Source organism: Bos grunniens, chromosome 3 (assembly GCF_055505025.1).
Source record: "Bos grunniens cultivar Pamir isolate PY7600 chromosome 3, Bosgru_T2T1.0, whole genome shotgun sequence".
In the NCBI taxonomy this organism is placed as follows: domain Eukaryota; kingdom Metazoa; phylum Chordata; class Mammalia; order Artiodactyla; family Bovidae; genus Bos; species Bos grunniens.
In genome coordinates, this window is record NC_141167.1 from 88299259 (window position 1) to 88321527 (window position 22269).

At 41.4% G+C, this 22269-nt stretch overlaps 1 protein-coding gene across 1 annotated transcript; it reads left to right on the top strand.

Moving 5' to 3' along the window:
- The first annotated feature begins 12382 nt into the window (after window positions 1–12382).
- RBM15 (RNA binding motif protein 15) lies at window positions 12383–20564 on the top strand. Its single transcript, XM_086391725.1, has 2 exons — window positions 12383–16171; window positions 20203–20564. The coding sequence occupies exons 1-2, from the start codon at window positions 13306–13308 to the stop codon at window positions 20223–20225; spliced, it is 2889 nt and encodes a 962-aa protein (XP_086247851.1). The 5' UTR covers window positions 12383–13305; the 3' UTR covers window positions 20226–20564.
- Window positions 20565–22269: the final 1705 nt, after the last annotated feature.

Here is a 22269-nt window from a genome sequence, read left to right on the forward strand (position 1 = left end):
AACTGGGACTATGGGCTTCCCTGGTTGCTCAGATGGTAAAGAATCCACCTGTAATGAGGGAGAACTGGGTTCGATCCCTGGGTTGGGAAGATCCCCTGGAGAAGGGCATGGCAACCTACTCCAGTATTCTTGCCTGGAGAATTCCATGGACAGAGGAGCCTGGCAAGCTACAGTCCATGGGGTTGCAAGAGTCAGACACAATTGAGCAACTTTCACTAAGGAGATGGTCTTTTCCTGGCTTTGGACTCAAAACTGAAAAATTCTCTTCTTCGGTCTTGAAAGCCTGTTGGCTTTTGGACTAGAACTTACACCATTGGCTCTCCCGGTTCTCAGACATTTGGATTCGAACTGAAATTTATACTGTAACCTCTTCTGGGTCCCCAGCTTGCCACCTGCATGTCGTAGGACATAGCTGTATCTATCTGTATTTATATCTATCTTTACATCCTCCTGGATCTGTTTCTCTGGAGCTGCTGCTGTTGCTGCTAAGTCGATTCAGTCGTGTCCGACTCTGTGCAACCCCATAGACGGTAGCCCACCAGGCTCCCCCATCCCTGGGATTCTCTAGGCAAGAACACTGGAGTGTGTTGCCATTTCCTTCTCCAACGCATGAAAGTGAAAAGTGAAAGTGAAGTCACTCAGTCGTGTCCGACTCTTAGCGACCCCCATGGACTTCAGCCTACCAGGCTCCTCCGCCCATGGGATTTTCCAGGCAAGGGTACTGGAGTGGGTTGCCATTGCCTTCTCCAGTTTCTCTGGAGAACCCTAATACAGGTGGAACCTGGAAATTTGCTTTATAAAAGGAGATCTCCCAGGTGATTTTGATTCTGACACCATTTGACAAACCCTCACTTACAGGATACAGTCCTTTCAGCCCAATATTCTGCTCCCACTTTTGTTAAATATCTCACCACTACCCTCAAGAAGACAATGGCTTTGCTGTAGAACCTCTGTATTCTCTATTTATATACCAGCTTTTATAGTTTGAGCTTTAATTTCTGTCATTTGTATTGTGAAAACAATAATTGTATTCTTATTCTTGATATGAAATATATTAAAAATCTGTAAATTAATAATTTATGTAATGTGCTTTTAATATGCATGTGCATAAAATTTATAAATTAAATAGCAACAGTAGGAAAAAACATTTCTTTCAGATCAACATCCCCATCACCACCCCTGCCATGCTTCCAGAGAAGCTGGTCCTCTGTCCCAGGCTGGGCTCCCTGAAGATGCCCTAATCATGCTAGTCTCTCTGCCTGGAAGGCTTTTTGTTCTTTTAACGTGTATTTATTGATGATTCAGCCTGTGCCAGGCACTGTGCTATGCAACGTATCCCTCCCTCCCAGAGAAAAGCAATTGATTCTTTCTCTGAGGGCCACAGCCCCTGAGTCTGTATTTGTATCATAGCCTCCTGCCATGATGTGCTAGTTGTCTACTTTCCTAGGCTGTGAAGCTTCTCAGATCCAGGATTGTATCTTGTTCATCTTTGTATCTCAATCACTGGCACAGTGCCTGATATCCAGTAGGAACTCAATGAATGTTGATGAATGAGTTCATAAATGAATGATGATAGTCCAGTGTCTGGTACATCACAGGTGATCAATAAATATTGGTTGAAATGCTATTGAATTGAAAGTGCAGGTCACAAAACAAGTGCAGGAAGAATTTCAAGAAAGGTTTCTTGAAAACAGTCAAAAAGATACCAAATGACCAAGGAGGATGAACACTGAGGGGAAAAATAAAACATTGGATTTGACAAAAAAGGAAGTTAATGTTAAATCCTAGGAAAAAATAACAATCGACAAAATGTTTATCACAAAACCAAGAAGCAAAAATCAGTATTTACTTGCCTTCAGAGTGTCAGCGTTGCCTCTTTAAATCCTGTGACTGGGTAAGTTCCTGTGTTAAAGTAAGTACCTAGTTAAAATGCCCATACATTAACCATCATAGCTTCAAAAGCTTTCACAGCTTTTGAACCATCATAGTGGTTCAAAACCATCATAGTGGTTCAGTGGTGGAAGCTGACACTTGAACTTAACTATAGTTATCTTTCCTAAGATGGGACCACTCACTAGCTGCAGGATTATCACCACAGTTATTTTCTCTCTCCATTCATTCTTTGAACACATATTTATTCTGCTACAAACTGTGCTGAGGAGAGTCCATCCTTCAGCTCATGAAGCAGATTGTATTCATAGAGCTTGTTTGTACTTGTGGCTCCATTTTTCAAATTCTAAATCCTACATCTGCCTGGATTCCCAGAGCAATTTAACTACTGGGAAATTCCTCTCAGGAAACAAAACACTTCTTACCATTTGCTGAACCAAAAACATCAGCACGGGCAGCTAGTTTACCTCCCTTGAGTGAAAACACTAGGGAACTCTGGTTTACATTCTGTGGTCGAATTAAGATGAATCCTTCTTTACTGTAGGATTTGCTACAGTCTTTTTTTTTTTTTTTTCTTGTTTGCTAGAGTATTTTATATGCAAAGATACATGGGGGCAGGGGTGGAGCCTTGGACGATACAGTATAAAGTGTTTTCTAAACTCATTTGACTCTTTATCTCGGGACCATTTTATAGGATATTGGGAAATACTGATATAGATTATGTTCATTCATTCATTCATCAAACAAAAACTTGTGTCAATTGTGTGCCTGATGGTATGCTAACAACTGCGGATAAAATGGTAAGTAACCAGACACACACAGTGCTGTCCTTATGAAAACTTGGGGGAAGAAAGACATAAATCAAATGCACTAAATTGTAAATAAAATAATTACAACAAATGTAAAATTGCAACTGTGACAGGTGCAATGAAGGAGAGGCATGTCACATGGTAAATGAGAGCCTGTAATAGGGGACTTCAGTCTAGTCAGGGAAGGCTGCCCTGAGGAGGTAACCTGGAAATGATCCCTGAAGTATGAATAGTTCACATGGTGATGAGGGTAGAGAAGAGCATACGCCCTGGGAAGGGAGGGAGTTCAATGAGTGTGTGGGACAGAAAGAAGGCCAGGGGAAATGCAGAGCAAGAAGAGGCAAGAATGGTAGAAAGGCCAAACCATATAGGGCCTTGTAGGGCGTATTAAGAATTCTTATCTTTATCTGCGGAGCAATGGAAACTCTCAGATTTGTATTTTGGAAAGATCGTTCAGGAAATTCAGTAAGGAAATTTAGGGTCGGAACTGTTATAAAACATTGCTTGGACTTAGAATTCTACCCTGTGCATTCTTTATGGTCTGGAATCTACATAACTCCCCTGACTACCCCAGCCCACACTGAGTTCTCTTATCACTAAACTTCTCTACTTGACTTAATTAAATTTTTTTTTCATTTTAATAATTCAGTGACAAATTTTAAATGTACCTGATTTTTGTTCTCATCCAAGCTAATTCTTGGTAAGGTTCATGTCATACAATTTCTCTCTGTACTTTACTATGCTGGGTACATAGAACATAGTTTGAAAAAGATTGATTAGTTAAAGGCACGCATAATTTTTAAAATGTCACAGAAATACTGTCCATGGTCATGGACAAACATATGCAAACATTTGTAGAAGTCTTCTTTTGTTTCCAGTAGGTTATTTATGGCTGTGTCGAGGGGCTGGGTTTCCCCAAAGCTGGTTTCTTCTTGCTAATAGTGGGCTCACAGAGATGGCTCATGAGATCTCAGAACTTTATTGCATTTCTGTGAGAAAATTTATGTACTAAACACCCCAGGAAATATAGAATCTACAACTTTTTGTCCAATTGAAACACAGTTGGTGACAGAAGCACTCACACTCTATCAACTTTATAACCTCAGTGTTTATAGGTGGATGGAATTTGACATGAAAGATATAGGAAGACACACAGGATACACCATCCAGAGCTCTTTAAACTGGAATCTCCACCTGACATAGGAGCAGCAAGAGGATTTTGCCTAATACTCAAAAAGGAGCAGCAAATAAAGCTTTTATTGCCTCTGACTTTAGAAGTTTCGTCCAATAACTGAGAATCTGTGAATTCCCATCTCCATTGCAAGACAGCTAATTTTCACCTCTAACCTGCCTACAATCACATGAAATACTTTCTTCCTGTTGTTATAAACGACTGAGGTTAAAGTACCATTCTTCAAGTAGGCAGATACTAACACAGTTACTATATATATTCTATGTTAGTGACTAAAAGAATTGTTTATATCATTTGTTATAATTTTTTGTTATAAAATGTTCCCTGTCAGAGTATTGTATCTGTTCATAACACAGAAAGGGAGAATAGATATGGGGGGCAATCTGCAGTGTCACCCCTAATACATAAGAATGACTTCAAATCAAATGCTTTCACAGACTTGGGAAAAAAACCAAACCTACACATATTATTCTTATTAAATATTTGTAAAATAAATTGGATCTCTAAGCCTCAGTTTCCTTTACCTGATAAAGAAGCTGGGGTGGGGGGGTGGGCGGTGTACTTCCCTGGTGGCCCAGTGGTTGAAAAGCCACCCGCCAGTGCAGGGGACATGGGCTTAATCCCTGGTCCAGGAAGATCCCACATGCTGTGGGGCAACTAAACTTGTGGGCCACAGCTACTGAGCCTGTGCCCTAGAGCCTGTGATTCACAGCAAGAGAAGCCATTGCAATAAGTCCACTTGCCACCAAAAGTTGTTTTAAAAAGGCATTAAAATAAAAGGGAGGATTATAAGCCTGCCTATCTCCTTGGGTTGTTGTGAGAGTGAAGCAAGCCAATGGGAGAAAAGTTTGAGCAGAATACCTGGTATGTAGTATGTGCTCAAAAAAGTCTGGCTTTGATTTTTATTATCTATTTGTCAATTATGTAATCTGATTTGTTTGTTCAGGCTTCACCCTGCTGGAGAGCCATTTCATTTCCAACAACCTGGTTCATACGGGATTCAGTGGAAAGTGTCCCACAGCGGGGACTTAGTAGATTTAAGTTCCATCCCACACCTTGCAGATTTACATGCCAAGTTCAGTAAATCAGAGAACATAGAATTACAAGGTTTTTATGAAAGGTAGAGTTTTTCCAGAGAAGCCAGGACTCCAGAATTGGCCTATGGTTCCTTTCCCTTGGACTCTTTCTTTAAAATGAAATAAACAAACACTACCACCACCACCAGCAACTGCAATTAGCCTCTCGAACCTGTCTCCCAACCTGCAATTAAGATAATCACATTTACCCTAACTCATATAATTACTATGAGGATCAAATTGGATAATATAAGTGAAATCATGAAATGACAGTTTTCATTGAAGCTTGCTAAGTACCTTGAGCTTTCCATGCATTGTGTCATGTAATTCACCCAGTACATAGTTGTGGAAGAGACTGTTGGTGGCCCCAATGCCTGTTCTCCCTCTTTCTCCTTAGAAATAAGACCCCTGATTCTTATCTGGCCTAAAGTATACAGAGTATACTTCCCAGTCTTCTTTTCTAAGTGTGGCCAAAGGTTTATGTTTTGGCAAATGAGATAGAAGCAGAATTTTAGTGAGTTACTTCCAGGTGGTCTTAAGAGGAGGACATGGAGTTGTTCCTCCCATCATCTGCCCTTCTGGGTGCCTGCAATGCTTATTTGATGGCTGGAATTTGCAAAGCCATATTATTAATATAATACATCCTGTGGTAGCATAAGGATTGCAGGACATCAAAATAGAAGAAAATAATCCATTCCTCAAAAGTTTTCTGATAACATGGAAGAGTCATAGTAACATTATGAATGAAAAATGCAAGCCTCAGGAAGATTACAGATACAAATTAGTATAAAGTTACAAAACAAGGCAAACTAAAATAATATACTTTTAAGGTGATATATGTGCATGTGCATGAGTGCATGCACATGCACATATATTAAGGAATTTTTAAAAATCCACTTTTATATATATTTTCCCCAAACTTCATGATAGGGACTTTAAAATTCCTTAAAAATTTTTTTTAAGTTCTCAAAACAAGTGATAGCTAAATACCAGATTCAGGATAGTAGCTATCTATGAGGGTAGGCAATGGATAAGGGAGGAACATTTATATAAGGAGTATGTCTATATAAGGAGTATATAAGGAGTAGACATATGTCTACATAAGTAGTCTACATAAGTAGACTCCTTATGTCTATATAAAGAGTAGACATAAAATACTGGTAACTCTCTATTTCTTGGATTGAGTGATAGGTTCATGGGTATGTACTATGTTTTGATAAGTAAATTAAAAGTTTAAAGACCCATGAATGGACCATTAATGATTATGTCTCAGGAACTGAGGATTATGATAAATCCAATTCTATATACTAAAGTTCAAAGAGAAAATATACTAGTTAACAGCAATGCATGCTTACTGTGTGCCACGCACTCTTCTAAGCTCTTTATACAATCAGATGAGCCATGGTTGGTTGAATCCAAGGACACAGAACCCGTGGATACTGAGGGTCAAACTGTATGTTTTAACCCATTTAATCCTCCTGGTAAAGAGGTTTTATGATTATTCTCATCTTATAGATGAGAAAATAAAGGCCCAGAGAAATTAATAGTAATTCTTTTGAGACCTACAGCAAAGCTGGCATTTAATCCAGGCTGGCTGGTTCCAAAGTTCATGCTCTTAGCCACTGCCCTATAAAATGTCTAAATAAATGAAAGAGATAATTATATTAGGGCTTAGTCATGTAGAAAAAAATTATAGCAGAGTCTTTCTGTAACAGTGTTAAAGGGTGAACCACATGCATAGCTTATGTATGCTAAAACCCACTGAATTGTATGCTTTAAGTGGGTGAACTTTATGGTATGTAAATTATATCTTAATAAAGCTGTTTTTAAAAAACCATACAAACCACAAACAAGTGACTTTATAGTGCAAACTGTGTCCTAAATGATTATTTGCTATTTTAGGGATTTCATATATGTCTATGGGTAAAACACACACTTTTTCTGCAGAGCAAACAAAACAAATCTTACTGTCAGGCCACTCATTTCATAAAAGAAAATGAAACAGAGAAATTTAATTCACAACTGTGAGTGGGAAATTTTAAAAAAAATTTCCAGCTTCAGGCCTCTTTGCATCTGCCAGGAAATCAAAGGGCTCTCAGCTCCCAAGGTAAATTTCATATTGCAGTCATAATTGTCTCTGTGTGTATTAAGGATACACAAACAATAAAACCTAGGAAGGAAGAGGGTGGAAAGAACACATTTGACAGGAAACATACTGATATCTTTTAATTGCCCAGCTTTCTTCCTTGAATGTAACTTTCATTTTTGCTTTTCCTTTTTAATCCAAAACTGATTCTAAAGGAGATGGAGAAAGCACTTTATTTAGACAGCTAGGGGCTTTGAGTTGTACAGCTGCAAGGGGTCAACACTGAAGCCACAATGGGCAATGGCAGCTTTCCCTCAACACTATTTTTTGGTTTTTGACAAGGCACTAAAAGGAGAGATCATCCTGCTGCTATGATGCTCAGGGAATCTGTTGGTAGCTTAACTCTGTTTCCATGACTGCTGAAAGATCCTCCTCACCCAGGTCAGTTATCCTCACAAATCTGGCCATAGACCACAAGGAGAGCAGATGAAAGCCTGGACTGGACCTCAACAACTCCATCACCAACAGTAGAAAAAGTGTTCAAAGTCTTGCCCCTCTAAACCGTGGGTCACTTTTATCCTCTCAGCCCTCTCAAAAGCACATGTGTGAACACAGGCTGGTATAACTTCAATAAGCCACTTCATACTTTAAAGAACACAAAGGAAATGAAACCAAAATAAATCACTTAACTACAGCTTGGATCAACATGTCATGTCATTCATTATTCAGTTCTGTCATACACACACACATACACACACACACACAGGTGGTATTTTGGCTCTGTTACTGATAATGGAATCCAGGCCTTTTCATACCTATCCATTAAACTTACCAGTCCTCTTTATATCAGACAGGCTATCACCTCCCCTCTGGTGCCCCCCACCCCCACCCCAGATGAGCCTTCCTACCATAGCCACTTGTAGGCAATATCTTACATCAAGTTCCTTGGTGTTTCAAACAGCAAGCCACTAAGCCTCACAGAGCCTCAGGCACGGCAGTATCATTCTCCGTATTCTCTCCCTCAATTCTTGTGCTCCTTCAGACCCTACGAGATTTGGGATACTATACTTATTTGGTCATTATTTTTACTTTTTTAAAAAAAATCAGTGAGTCACCTAAGCAGGTCAATTTAGGCCAAAAACAGTCGCCCTGGAGACCGATTTATTTAGGTTAGCTATTGCTGTTGTTGTTCAGTCGGTTGCTCAGTTGTGTCCCACATGTGAACCCATGGACTGCAGCACACCAGTCTTCCCTGTCCTTCACCAACTCCCGGAGTTTGCTCAAACTCATGTCCATTGAGTCGATGATGCCCTTCAACTATCTCATCCTGTGGTCCCCTTCCCCTCCTGCCTTTAATCTTTTCTAGGTTAGCTGTAACAGATAATGCTTAATCAGGTAATGGCTTAACTTCAATTTTGTGTTGTGTTCTATGAAAATCCCCTATGTAAAGTCATTTTTCTTTTGAATAATTTTTTTTTAATTGGCCTAAATTAAAAAAAAAGAAATTCTATCTTTAAGGATCATTTCCCACTAAAGGAACCAGAATTACTTGGAGAAATGGTTTATTTCATTTCCGGAGCCAATAAGCTTGGAACAAAATAATCAAGAGGGGGAAGAATAAGAGGACAATGTAGATGAAACAAGACTGACATGATCTGAAAATGGCTGAAATGTTGGGTACAAGAGAGTTCTTTAAAGCTTTGTACTTTTGTACATTTTTTAGTTTTTCCATAAAAAGTTTTTTAAGGAAAGCTAAAAATAATTGCTATTTTGAAAAACACAAATAGCAATATCATGCACATGGTAAAACAAGTATTAATAACGCATAAAGCTATATAATGAAAATTTGAGTCGTTCTCCCACCCAGACCCTCAGCTCCCCTCTCCTCAGCATCTCAATAACCTAAGTAGTCTCAACTGTTTCTATGAATATATATATATATATACACACACACAAAATGTGCAAACACATAAACAGGCGTATCATTTTTTAAGACTACAAATGGTAGCATATTATACACACCATACTATGCCTTATGAAGTTATTTTAACAGTTTTAATACAATGACTATGTCCACACATTACAGTATCATAGAAATGCTTTTGCATATTTGGTTTCTTTTAAGCTTTTATAGTCTACTCCAGATGAAAGGCTCACATCTTCACCTCCAAATTTCTTAAAAAGCCAGGGCTAAACAGTTTTCTGGAGAAGGCAACGGCAACCCACTCCAGTACTCTTGCCTGGAGAATCCCATGGACGGAGGAGCCTGTAGGCTACAGACCATAGGGTCGCTAAGAGTCGGACACGACTGAGCGACTTCACTTTCACTTTTCACTTTCATGCATTGGAGAAGGAAATGGCAACCCACTCCAGTATTCTTGTCTGGAGAATCCCAGGGATAGAGGAGCCTGTTGGGCTGCCATCTATGGGGTCGCACAGAGACAGACACGACTGACGCGACTTAGCAGCAGCAGCAAACAGTTTTGAGTTTCTAAAAGTTTCAAAGTTTAGGTTTCAGTTTGGGGGACATAGTTACCTCAAAAGTTGTCATGTTTAAAAACATCTCACATTGTCTCCTACAGATAGAATCTTGAGAGATGTATCAATACAAGAATTCCCTTTCCTCTGCCCAGAGGACATGAGGAGGAATGTATAAAAGCTTAGCCCTACAAATTGTGAAATTATTTGTTCTAGCTCTGTGAAGAATACTGTTGGTAGCTTGATAGGGATTGCATTGAATCTATAAATTGCTTTGGGTAGTATACTCATTTTCACTATATTGATTCTTCCAATCCATGAACATGGTATATTCCTCCATCTATTAGTGTCCTCTTTGATTTCTTTCACCAGTATTTTATAGTTTTCTATATATAGGTCTTTAGTTTCTTTAGGTAGATATATTCCTAAGTATTTTATTCTTTCCGTTGCAATGGTGAATGGAATTGTTTCCTTAATTTCTCTTTCTGTTTTCTCATTATTCGTGTATAGGAATGCAAGGGATTTCTGTGTGTTGATTTTATATCCTGCAACTTTACTATAGTCATTGATTAGTTCTAGTAATTTTCTGGTGGAGTCTCTAGGGTTTTCTATGTAGAGGATCATGTCATCTGCAAATAGTGAGAGTTTTACTTCTTGTTTTCCAATTTGGATTCCTTTTATTTCTTTTTCTGCTCTGATTGCTGTGGCCAAAACTTCCAAAACTATGTTGAACAGTAATGGTGAAAGTGGGCACCCTTGTCTTGTTCCTGACTTTAGAGGAAATGCTTTCAATTTTTCACCATTGAGGATAATGTTTGCTGTGGGTTGTCATATATAGCTTTTATTATGTTGAGGTATGTTCCTTCTATTCCTGCTTTCTGGAGAGTTTTTATCATAAATGGGTGTTGAATTTTGTCAAAGGCTTTCTCTGCATCTATTGAGATAATCATATGGTTTTTATTTTTATGACCCACCTCCCAGAATATTGGAAATAAAAGCAAAAATAAACAAATGGGACCTAATTAACCTTAAAAGCTTCTGCACATCAAAGGAAACTATTAGCACGGTGAAAAGACAGCCTTCAGAATGGGAGAAAATAATAGCAAATGAAGCAACTGACAAACAACTAATCTCAAAAATATACAAGCAACTCCTACAGCTCAACTCCAGAAAAATAAATGACCCAATCAAAAAATGGGCCCAAGAACTAAATAGACATTTCTCCAAAGAAGACATACAGATGGCTAACAAACACATGAAAAGATGCTCAACATCACTCATTATCAGAGAAATGCAAATCAAAACCACTATGAGGTACCATCTCACACCAGTCAGAATGGCTGCCATCCAAAAGTCTACAAATAATAAATGCTGGAGAATTTTATGGGTGTGGAGAAAAGGGAACCCTCTTACACTGTTGCTGGGAATGCAAACTAGTACAGCCACTATGGAGAACAGTGTGGAGATTCCTTAAAAAACTGGAAATAGAACTGCCTTATGATCCAGCAATCCCACTGCTGGGCATACTGAGGAAACCAGAAGGGAAAGAGACACGTGTACCCCAATGTTCATCGCAGCACTGTTTATAATAGCCAGGGCATGGAAGCAACCTAGATGTCCATCAGCAGATGAATGGATAAGAAAGCTATGGTACATATACACAATGGAGTATTACTCAGCCATTAAAAAGAAAACATTTGAATCCATTCTAATGAGGTGGATGAAACTGGAGCCTATTATACAGAGTGAAGTAAGCCAGAAGGAAAAACACCAATACAGTATACTAACGCATATATATGGAATTTAGAAAGATGGTAACAATAACCCTGTGTACGAGACAGCAAAAGAGACACTGATGTATAGAACAGTCTTATGGACTCTGAGGGAGAGGGAGAGGGTGGGAAGATTTGGGAGAATGGCATTGAAACATGTAAAATATCATGTATGAAACGAGATGCCAGTCCAGGTTCGATGCACGATACTGGATGCTTGGGGCTAGTGCACTGGAACGACCCAGAGGGATGGTATGGGGAGGGAGGAAGGAGGAGGGTTCAGGATGGGGAACACATGTATACCTGTGGCGGATTCATTTTGATATTTGGCAAAACTAATACAATTATGTAAAGTTTAAAAATAAAATAAAATTAAAAAAAAAAAAAAAAAAAAGCTTAGCCCTGTGATGAACTCAGCACTAGCTCCCTTCATCGGATAGAAACTGTACCTGTTTTCACCTCGGTATCACCAGCACCCCACACAAGTGCTTTACTGTCTGACACAATGAAGGTCTATGGAAAGAAAGTTGGGTTTTAAAGCGGCGAATAATTGTAAGAGTCAAAAGAGATGGACTTAGATGGCAAGGTGGCTGTTCTACCCGGTTCTAGCATAAACTAACTGAAGGTGGGGGCACGTACAAGAAGCCACAGGAAAAAACGCGACACATCTGCAGAGAGCAAAGTACATTCATTTCACTCGATTATTTACCAGAGAAGGTTATTAACATATAAAAATCAAACGCAGCTATATTATCGGACGACAAAACCCCAAATCTACGTGAATTTGCAACATAAATCATGAAGCCTAGACTCGTCCGCCGTGGCCCGAGAGTCCCCACCCCGACTACAGGAGTCGAAACTGGAAGCTTCAGTCTCTCTGTCCTAGGTTACCCCAGGACACTCGGGCGAGAATGAAACGCACCGAGCAGTGCCGGCTTCCAGCCTGGGCTAAGCACCGGCTCCAGCGCTGCGGGGCCCCAAGGGCCTGCGGTCGGCTTACGACCCGCCCGGACCCGGGAGTTAGTGTGACCCCGCGCTTCGTGAACTGTGAACCCGGCCCCGCCTGCTCCGCGGGCCCCAGAGCGCTTTCTTGCGTACGGTGGGTGGGGCTTTTAAAGGCCTTTCACGCAAAGGCCAACGGGGCTAAGATGGTGTCGGCTGGGCGCCCCTGGACGGTTTCCTGAGGGATTCGTGGGCCCAACAGTGAGAGGGGAGAGACAGAAGCCCAGCTCCTTGTCCCACACAGGTAGGAGGTAGGGCGCCTAGAAGTTCTGAGGTCCGAGGGCCAAACCCCAACCAAGTACGCCGTGGGAGCGAACAAATGTTGGAAAGGAAAACGCCGAACGCGGGGAGGAGGAACTGTTTTATGGTCACCATTTCGCGACGTCTAAGTGACGTCGCACAGCAAGCGCGTATTCTACTCTTTCACCTTCAGGCAGCCTCCTCATTGTAAGAGCCTACGCCTTTAAGCGAGTGATGGACAGTTATTTCGGCCTATCAACTTCATCGTCAACATCCAATCAGATTTAAACTTCTTTCAGCCGCCGGAGGAGTTGGAAGAAAGGCGTTGAAAGAGAGAGCTTTCTCTCTCTCGCGAGATCGCTGTGAGCCGCCCTCTCAGAAAAAAAAAAAATGCTAGAACATATGGCCTGACTTCCCAAATAGTAGGTTAAAGGACGGGGTCATAAACCAATGAAAGTTATGAGGAGGCGGGATCACTGCTTTCGCCCCGCAAGAAGTACCGTTAGAGGGCAGACTTTTTGTCCAATCAACGCCTCAAGACTTTGGGTCAGGTGACCGTCGAGTACGCGGGGCGGAGCTACAGTCTGGCGCGAGGAACCGTTAAGATGGACAACGAATATAACCAATGAGGTACTCTGACTAGGGCGTTGGGAGCCCAATAACAGTGGTTGGGCGGGCGCCTTCCCGGAGCGCGGGGAGATGTAAAGACAGACAAATAGTTTTCCCAATGAGACTGTAGAAGAGCGGAACTAATTGACCAATGAAGACTGCGGGGCGGGACCCTCTGCCGCGGCAGAGTCCAAGATGGCGGCGTGCGGTTCCGCTGTGTGAAACGAGCGCGGGGCGGCGGGTTAGTCAGTTCCGCGGAGAAGATCTCCGACGCCCCGCTACCATGAAGGGAAAAGAGCGCTCTCCGGTCAAGCCGAAACGCTCCCGTGGTGGTGAGGATTCGACTTCCCGCGGGGAGCGGAGCAAGAAGTTAGGGGGCTCTGGTGGCAGCAATGGGAGCAGCAGCGGAAAGACAGACGGCGGCGGCGGGTCGCGGCGCAGCCTTCATCTGGACAAGTCTAGCAGCCGAGGTGGTAGCCGCGAGTACGACACCGGAGGGGGCAGCTCCAGTAGCCGCTTGCATAGTTACAGCTCCCCAAGCACCAAAAATTCCTCGGGCGGGGGCGAGTCGCGCAGCAGCTCCCGGGGTGGAGGCGGGGAGTCACGTTCCTCTGGGGCCGCCTCTTCAGCTCCTGGCGGCGGAGATGGCGGGGAATACAAGACACTGAAGATAAGCGAGTTGGGGTCCCAGCTGAGTGACGAAGCAGTGGAGGACGGATTGTTTCACGAGTTTAAACGCTTCGGTGATGTAAGTGTCAAAATCAGTCATCTCTCGGGTTCTGGCAGCGGGGATGAGCGAGTAGCCTTTGTGAACTTCCGGCGGCCAGAGGACGCGCGGGCGGCCAAGCATGCCAGAGGCCGCCTAGTGCTCTATGACCGGCCGCTGAAGATAGAAGCCGTGTATGTGAGCCGGCGCCGCAGCCGCTCCCCTTTAGACAAAGATTCCTATCCTCCTTCAGCCAGTGTGGTCGGGTCCTCTGTAAGTGGTCACCGGCACCCCCCTGGAGGAGGTGGTGGAGGCCAGAGATCACTTTCCCCTGGTGGTGCAGCCTTGGGATACAGAGACTACCGCTTGCAGCAGTTGGCCCTCGGCCGCCTGCCCCCTCCACCTCCGCCACCACTGCCCCGAGACCTGGAGAGAGAGCGAGACTACTCGTTCTATGAGAGAGTGCGCCCAGCCTACAGTCTTGAGCCAAGGGTGGGAACTGGAGCAGGTGCTGCTCCTTTCAGAGAAGTAGATGAGATCTCACCCGAGGATGATCAGCGAGCTAACCGGACGCTTTTCTTGGGCAACCTAGACATCACTGTGACAGAGAGTGATCTAAGAAGGGCTTTTGACCGTTTCGGAGTCATCACAGAGGTAGACATCAAGAGGCCTTCTCGGGGCCAGACCAGTACCTATGGCTTTCTCAAATTTGAAAACCTAGATATGTCTCACCGGGCCAAACTAGCGATGTCTGGCAAAATTATCATTCGGAATCCTATCAAAATTGGCTATGGCAAAGCTACACCCACCACCCGCCTTTGGGTAGGTGGCCTGGGTCCTTGGGTGCCTCTTGCTGCCCTGGCACGGGAGTTTGACCGGTTTGGCACCATACGCACCATTGACTACCGCAAAGGTGATAGTTGGGCGTATATCCAGTACGAAAGCCTGGATGCAGCTCATGCTGCTTGGACCCATATGAGGGGCTTCCCACTTGGTGGCCCAGATCGTCGCCTTAGAGTAGACTTTGCAGACACAGAACATCGTTACCAGCAGCAATATCTGCAGCCTCTGCCGTTAACTCATTATGAACTGGTGACAGATGCTTTTGGACACCGGGCACCCGACCCTTTGAGGGGTGCTCGGGATAGGACACCACCCATACTGTACAGAGATCGTGATAGGGACCTTTATCCTGACTCTGATTGGGTTCCGCCCCCACCCCCAGTCCGTGAACGCAGCACTCGGACTGCAGCTACTGCTGTGCCTGCTTATGAGCCACTGGATAGCCTGGATCGTAGGCGGGATGGCTGGTCGTTGGACCGGGACAGAGGTGATCGAGATCTGCCCAGCAGCAGAGACCAACCTAGGAAGCGAAGGCTGCCTGAGGAGAGTGGGGGTCGGCATCTGGATAGGTCCCCAGAGAGTGACCGTCCACGAAAACGTCATTGCGCGCCTTCTCCTGACCGCAGTCCAGAATTGGGCAGTAGCCGGGATCGCTACAACAGCGACAACGATCGATCTTCCCGTCTTCTCTTGGAAAGGCCCTCTCCAATCAGAGACCGACGAGGTAGTTTGGAGAAGAGCCAGGGTGACAAGCGAGACCGTAAAAACTCTGCATCAGCTGAACGGGATAAGAAGCACCGGACAACTGCTACCACGGAGGGTAAAAGCCCTCTGAAAAAAGAAGATCGGCCTGATGGGAGTGCATCCAGCACCAGCACTGCTTCATCAAAGCTGAAGTCCCCTTCCCAGAAACAGGATGGGGGGACCGCCCCTGCAGCAGCAGCATCTCCCAAACTCTGTTTGGCCTGGCAGGGCATGCTTCTGTTGAAGAACAGCAACTTTCCTTCCAACATGCATCTGTTGCAGGGTGACCTCCAGGTGGCTAGTAGTCTTCTTGTGGAGGGCTCAACTGGGGGCAAAGTGGCCCAGCTCAAGATCACTCAGCGTCTTCGTTTGGACCAGCCCAAGTTGGATGAAGTAACGCGACGCATCAAAGTGGCAGGGCCCAATGGTTATGCTATTCTTCTGGCTGTGCCTGGAAGTTCTGATAGCAGGTCCTCTTCTTCCTCAGCCACATCAGACACTGCCACCTCTACTCAGAGGCCACTTAGGAACCTTGTGTCCTACTTAAAGCAAAAGCAGGCCGCTGGGGTGATCAGCCTCCCTGTGGGGGGCAACAAAGACAAGGAAAACACTGGAGTCCTTCATGCCTTTCCACCCTGTGAGTTCTCCCAGCAGTTCCTGGATTCCCCTGCCAAGGCACTGGCCAAATCTGAAGAAGATTACCTGGTCATGATCATTGTCCGTGGTGCGTCTTAAAGTCCATGTGTAACTTGTATTTAGTACTTTGACATGGTTCCTGTTTTGTGATGTGTAATGGGATACAGCGTCAGATGAAATTTTCTTTTTAATTAGTTGTTTAGTTTTAGGTATTTTCTTTTTTATATTTTTATAAACCTCTTTAAAATAGAAGTCAGGAGAGTTTAGCTATTATTTTAAGTGAAAGGACTCCCCTAAAGGTAGCAGGCAAGTGGATTTACTTTAATCAGGAGTTTCCACTCTTATGTATAACTGTTTTCCTCTTTTTCTGCGGATTTTTTTTCTTTTTTAATCTTGAACTTAAAAAAATCCTCAAAGTTACAAAACCAGAAATTTGAAAAGTTAGAATTTGAAAAACAAAGAGCCCACTAGCTGTAAAAAGATAATACACCCCTAAAAATGGCTTTGATTGGTATGTAGGTAAATAATTCCTGTACCAGAAATGTTATTTGTGTGGCTGAAATTTGAGCAGGGATCTCAGGAGTATAAGCTGGTAAAGCATACATAAAACGTTGGCAATTACTTTAATCAGGTATTTGAGTATTTTTCTTAAAATACGTGGTGTGTTCCCAAGAGCTTGCTTTAACATATATGCTTTTACCATTAGTTTTTGAGTTCTGTATCCCATATATGCACTTTTGGTTTGTAGCTGTAGCTGTTCAGTAAAAATAGAGGAGTGTGTTACAAACCACGTTGTCTTTTGCTTACACTAGTATGCAGGAAGTGAGTAGGTGCTTTTAAAATCAGAGTTCTTTGGTCAGTTATTGGTGTGTGGTGGTGTTTTCACTGACTTTCTGAGGGGTATAGCAGGTACAGTTCTAATTGTTGAAAATTTCAAAACTTGTGTTTTTCAGCAGAGGTGAGTTTTTATATTGTATTCACCCAAATTTCTGACTTCAGTAATAGAAAGAAGAGTTGTCTGCAGGCTCATAAGTCATCCTTTTATTTCAGTGGGCATTAATCACCCATATCTGGATTGCAGAATTTTTTTTAAGTCATTTTGAAATACTTTTGACATACTCTCAAAATATTGCTTGGATTTTTATTTTCATATTTAAACAGCGATGACTTCACATTATTGAAAGTATTTTGAGTATCTTTGAAATTTTGTGTTTATATTTTCATTGGTGTCCAGCCACAGAGAATTGAAATAATCAGTTTAGGAAAACCGTTTTTTAGTGGTTTATTTTCTCAGACACCTGGAATTAGTATAAAATAATTTAGCCCACCTCCACAGTTTTTTCCCAGACTGAAGATTATCAATTTCTGGTTCTTAACAAGAGCTTTTGCTGCTTAACAACAATTCATGGTTTCCTTGTCTTTTATTTTCCTCCTCCACCCCCAATCCCTAGTTTCTCAGGTCATTTGTAAGTGTATTTTCCCCTGTGGTTTAAATGTTGAGGACTTTAGCTAAAGCCCTTGATATTTAATTATGATTAGAAACTTGAGGACCTTTGGATCATGGTCATGTTTCTATGCTATGTAAGTGACTTACTGAAAGCCTGGCAGAACTCAACTGTTTTCTTTCTGTTATCAAAGCTGATAGTTTTGAAATAGCACCAATAATAACCCAGGGAAACGTCATGTAATTTTTAATTGTCCATTATGACAGGTGTCTAATGCATGTTAGCATGAAAGCCTCATCACTGCTGTGTCATCCTTTTTAGTTTTCACTATGCATTTATAAGTTTTCTTTGTAAGTTTGGAGACTTTTGTGTTTTTTTTTTGTTTTTAAACTGGAAAAACTAGCCATTTTGAGAGAAGGAAGATAATAGGGTATGAGCACAGAGGTCCTTGGTGTGCCTGTAGGGAAAACACCTGGAAGTCCTACAATGAACACTTTTGGTCCTTTTGCTTTTAAAAAACTGCTTGACACGCTAATATGGAATAGACACCTGTTCAGAAACTTATGTCAGTGTGCAGTCTATGCATAAATAAATGGGGTCAAAGTACAATTTGTGGCTAGATACATTTTTTTCCAGTTTAAATAGTCTCACTAACCATTAACTTTTGAATACCTTTTGATAAGATGGCTGAACAAATGATTTTACTCTTTTAGAGAGTAAAGTCCTTGATATCTAATTTTACTCTAATCCAAAGTGTGTGTGGCTTTTTTTTTTTAAGTTGATATGCCAGCTTATCGAAGAGTAGAGTACTATGGGTTTGCTCCATGTTTGTTTGATTCTTTATCTGACATCGTGGCTTTTGTTAGATCTGGGCAATTTGCACTTCAGTGCTTTTGAAACAATGGCTTGATACCATTTCTAAATGTATGTATTATAACAAAATTATGTTTAGTTTGGTGCTTACCTACAGAGTGCCATCATTCAGATGAATCTCTTATTTGTATTGTTCATTCTGTTGTTCAGGTTTATAACATTGGTAAACTATCTACCTAAACTTAAGAGTAGAATGAAAGCATTTGTCTAAAACAATCTGGTTCTAATTCTCACTAGCCAGAATTTGTAATCTCAACATTGGATGTTCTTTGTGACAGCCAGTTATTTCTTTTGCTTTTATTTTTTTAAAAATGTATTTGTTTGATTGATTTTTCTGGAACTCAAGTTCAAATGAATGGAATTTCTTAAGTATATCATTAAATGACTCATTAAGTGTTACTGGTGAAAAAAAGAAGCATCAAGCTAATTTAGATTTTTAATCACAATTTCAAAGTTTATGAAAAATTAATCATTCAGCTCCTAGTCAATTTATTTTTAGTGTTATTTTGTTGGTTGTTACTGGGATTTCTATAAAGAGTTTTCCACGAAAAAATTTAAATTCCTGGTTTGAGATGTCTGTTTTGACTCTCACTCAAGAGTAAGCAGAGTTTTCCCCTTAAGGATTACGTCTTAAAACAGTCCGTCCTTTGGCTGATATAAGCTTTTGTCACATTTTGAAGGTAATATGTTCTGGCCCTTAGCTCAGTTAGACCACTTGAGGTACAACAGTAAAAGTAAGGGGTGTGTTGCTTTCAGAGTCTAACACTTGTTTAGTTTATTTAAAAACTATTTCATGAGCAGATTTTCACTGACAGTTTTTGTTGTTGTTGTTTTGTCTTTTTAATTTCTTTTAATAGTTTCTTCAGACAGTGAAATTGCTCATTACGAAGGTACAACTTAAACTGCAGTTTGGGTCCATATAGGAACCATCACCAAAAACTCTGTGGTAACAGAACTAGGAAATCCTCTTGAGAAGAGGGCCTTAATGACCTTTTTGTGAAAAAGTTTTTGGAGAGAATTTCTGGACTTTTTTTTCTGTCTCTGCCACAATATTTGCTTTGGAGATAGTTAGGTATGAGAACAGGAAGAGAAATGGAGCTGACCCTGTTAACATTCTGGTTATAGTGATATGCCTAAAGGGAGAAAATGATTTCAGGTGACCACAGTGAACTGTCTAGCTTAATGAGGAGTTTTATATGTATGATTTAAACAGTTGGAAATTTAAAGTCCCACAGTGTTCTTTGGCTGTTTAGCAATTGTTTGTATGAGTGTTTTAAAGAAAATAACAGCTGCTGTCTTTGGTAACACAAATGAAGGTGGATTTTTAAAAGGTTTTGTATCTTGACCCCTTTCTACAATGATGGAGTAGGTCTGTATTGCTCCATATAGATTACAGAATGAAAATAGAGGGGGTATAAGTTTGACTAAATTCCACCTTTTTATAGTTTCATTTTTTTTAACTTATATAGAATATATTGATTATAAATTTGATTTTTTCTGAATTTTTTTGACATGTTTTACTCAGTTACATGAGTACAAAGGATATTTTCAGTCCTATAATCGTTAATTGCAGTCTTTAAAAAAAAAAATTCACCCTATTGTTCTACTTGTTGTCTGTTCACAGTAAGTTCATTTCAAGGTTTGTGCCAGTGGGTATTATTGGTGCTTTTTGAAGTCAAGGTGGATTGTCCAGGAAGGTCTTGTTAATGTTATGTTCATCTATAATGGCATAGGGGAAATATATATATTTTTAATATTGTAAACATTTGTACTGAATAACCTTTTTTTCCCCCCCTGCAAGCAAAACTGGTGAACAACGGATGAAGACATGGAATTCAAAGCTCTAATGGACCTTTTTGAAGAGAAGTTGTGGCTTATGTGAAGTTTACATGGGCCTCTTGATGGAAGAAAGCTAATCTGTTTAGTATTTGTGCATTTTACTAAAATGGCAGCTTAAAGTTGTGTATCTGCTATTGTGATGCCAATGCCGGTGTTTTAAGTGGAAAAAAAATGACCTTGCTTTGTGCTGTGTACACAAGATTTCTGGAAAAGAAAAACCCTTTTTATGGCTCACACAGCTTAAAAGTAGCTGTCACTCAAACGTGCGCTCACAGTTGAGCTGCTTTTGTTTTATTCTAAATAAATTGTTTCTTTTGAGGAAAATGTTTTTCTGCCTGGAAGTGAATTGACGGCAAACCTTTGACCCCTTTGTTTGCAGCTGAGGAGGTACTTGCTGCTGCTCAGATCTTGTATGTCTTGAGCAAGAAGCAGGGAGACCATCATTTTGACTATCACAGTGTGTCAATTCTGAAGGATCACTAGTGTTACTGTGACCCCCTTTGTTTGCAGTGAAGGGGATCATTTGCTTCTCAGTCCTCAACTTGATGAGGAAATGGTGCTGTTTGCTGGCACGCAAGAAGCCGGGGCAAGCACCGTAAGCCTCACCACAGTGCACAAGTCGGGGGCTTTGCTGGTTTGAAGAGCCGGAGTTGCTGAATTTTAAGTTTTGATTTATTTTGTCCACCCATCACGTTTGGCCTTAGTTTCATTTTTAATTTGAAGAAAAGTTTGAAATTGCTTTATCTTGCACTTAACATTTGCACCAAATTGCCAAAAGAAGGAGAAATGCTCCGCTTGCTTTTTAAATGTTAATGATGATGTTAATAAAGCCTTTCCTGACACACTTGAGGAGCTCCTCCATCTTCAGGGGCTTCTTACCAGAGTTATGCAGTGATGGGTTTAGTTCTGAATGGATGAAGAGTTCCTGAGAGCTAGCGTTTGTAATTAGAACCATTACTTGGTATCTGTGCCTTATTTGACCTGTGGTTCCACATGCCTTGGATGTGCATGCACCGTGACGGTTTCATAGGTACGAACGCACACTCAGGCCCAGTCACTTCGGTTGGTAGTACAGATTGTGAGGAAAAAATGGAGGCATCCTTAAGGAGGAAAAAGTGTTTGCCTTTAGTTCCTGCATTATCCTGTACAGGGGCTCCTGATGTTTGGAAGCTGTTTCCAGTACAGGAGAACAACTCCCCTGTTGGCCGCAGGAGACTTCGGTGCACAGTGACAACGCTGGAGTTCAAGAGGAAGCCAGCAGTGCTGCACCATTGGCTTCAGACACCACTGTTGTTTGCCAGTTTTAAACTTAATAGTTGCAGACGAAGACCACCTTGAAATGCAGGCTTGTTGGGCTTGTTTTGAATTTTAACCTCGGATGGAAGAGCCCTAGTGCTGTCTGTCTCCATGCGGGATGATGATTACTTAGGCAACAGGTGATTATCAACAAAGGATGCCACGCTTATACTCTGCAAGGTGGTGTTCCAGTGGCAAACAGCTGTATAAACTCTTATAAACAGGTAAGAGGGTTTTTAGAGGTCAAAAGCATTATAATTAACAGGGTGAGGGCTTTTAATGTTTGGGGATATATTTCTCTGATTTAGGCACTCTGCTGCTGTTACTAGCTTCTTCCCCTCACCAAAGTGTTATATATTAACAAAGTTGCAGACCAGAACTTTTGTTCTTGGTGTTTTGATGTTTTTAAGTTTTAAAGTTTATCTTAACATTTGAAAAAAGTCTTTTAAATGTGGGAGCCAAAGTGTTAAAATTCTGGTGATGAATTTGGACCTGTAAAAATTTGATGTTTTCTCTTAACTGTAGCATTCACTGTTATTGGTGATTCAGTGGTGCTGGAAGAACTCAACTGGTGTAAAAATGTTGCTTATTATAAACACTGATCTCTAAACCTCCAGGTTAAGAATATTTTACTATATGTAGCAAGAAGGTGTATTACTGGACTTTGAGTGATAGATAATTTAGCCAAAATGGTTAATTTTTTTCTTTTTCCTCAGGGAGATTTAATTGTAAC

Coding starts and splice junctions, on each gene's coding strand:
- RBM15 (XM_086391725.1), top strand. CDS start 13,306: ATGAAGACTGCGGGGCGGGACCCTCTGCCGCGGCAGAGTCCAAGATGG. Junction 16,172..20,202: donor GGTCATGATCATTGTCCGTG/GTGCGTCTTAAA, acceptor CCCCCCTGCAAG/CAAAACTGGTGAACAACGGA.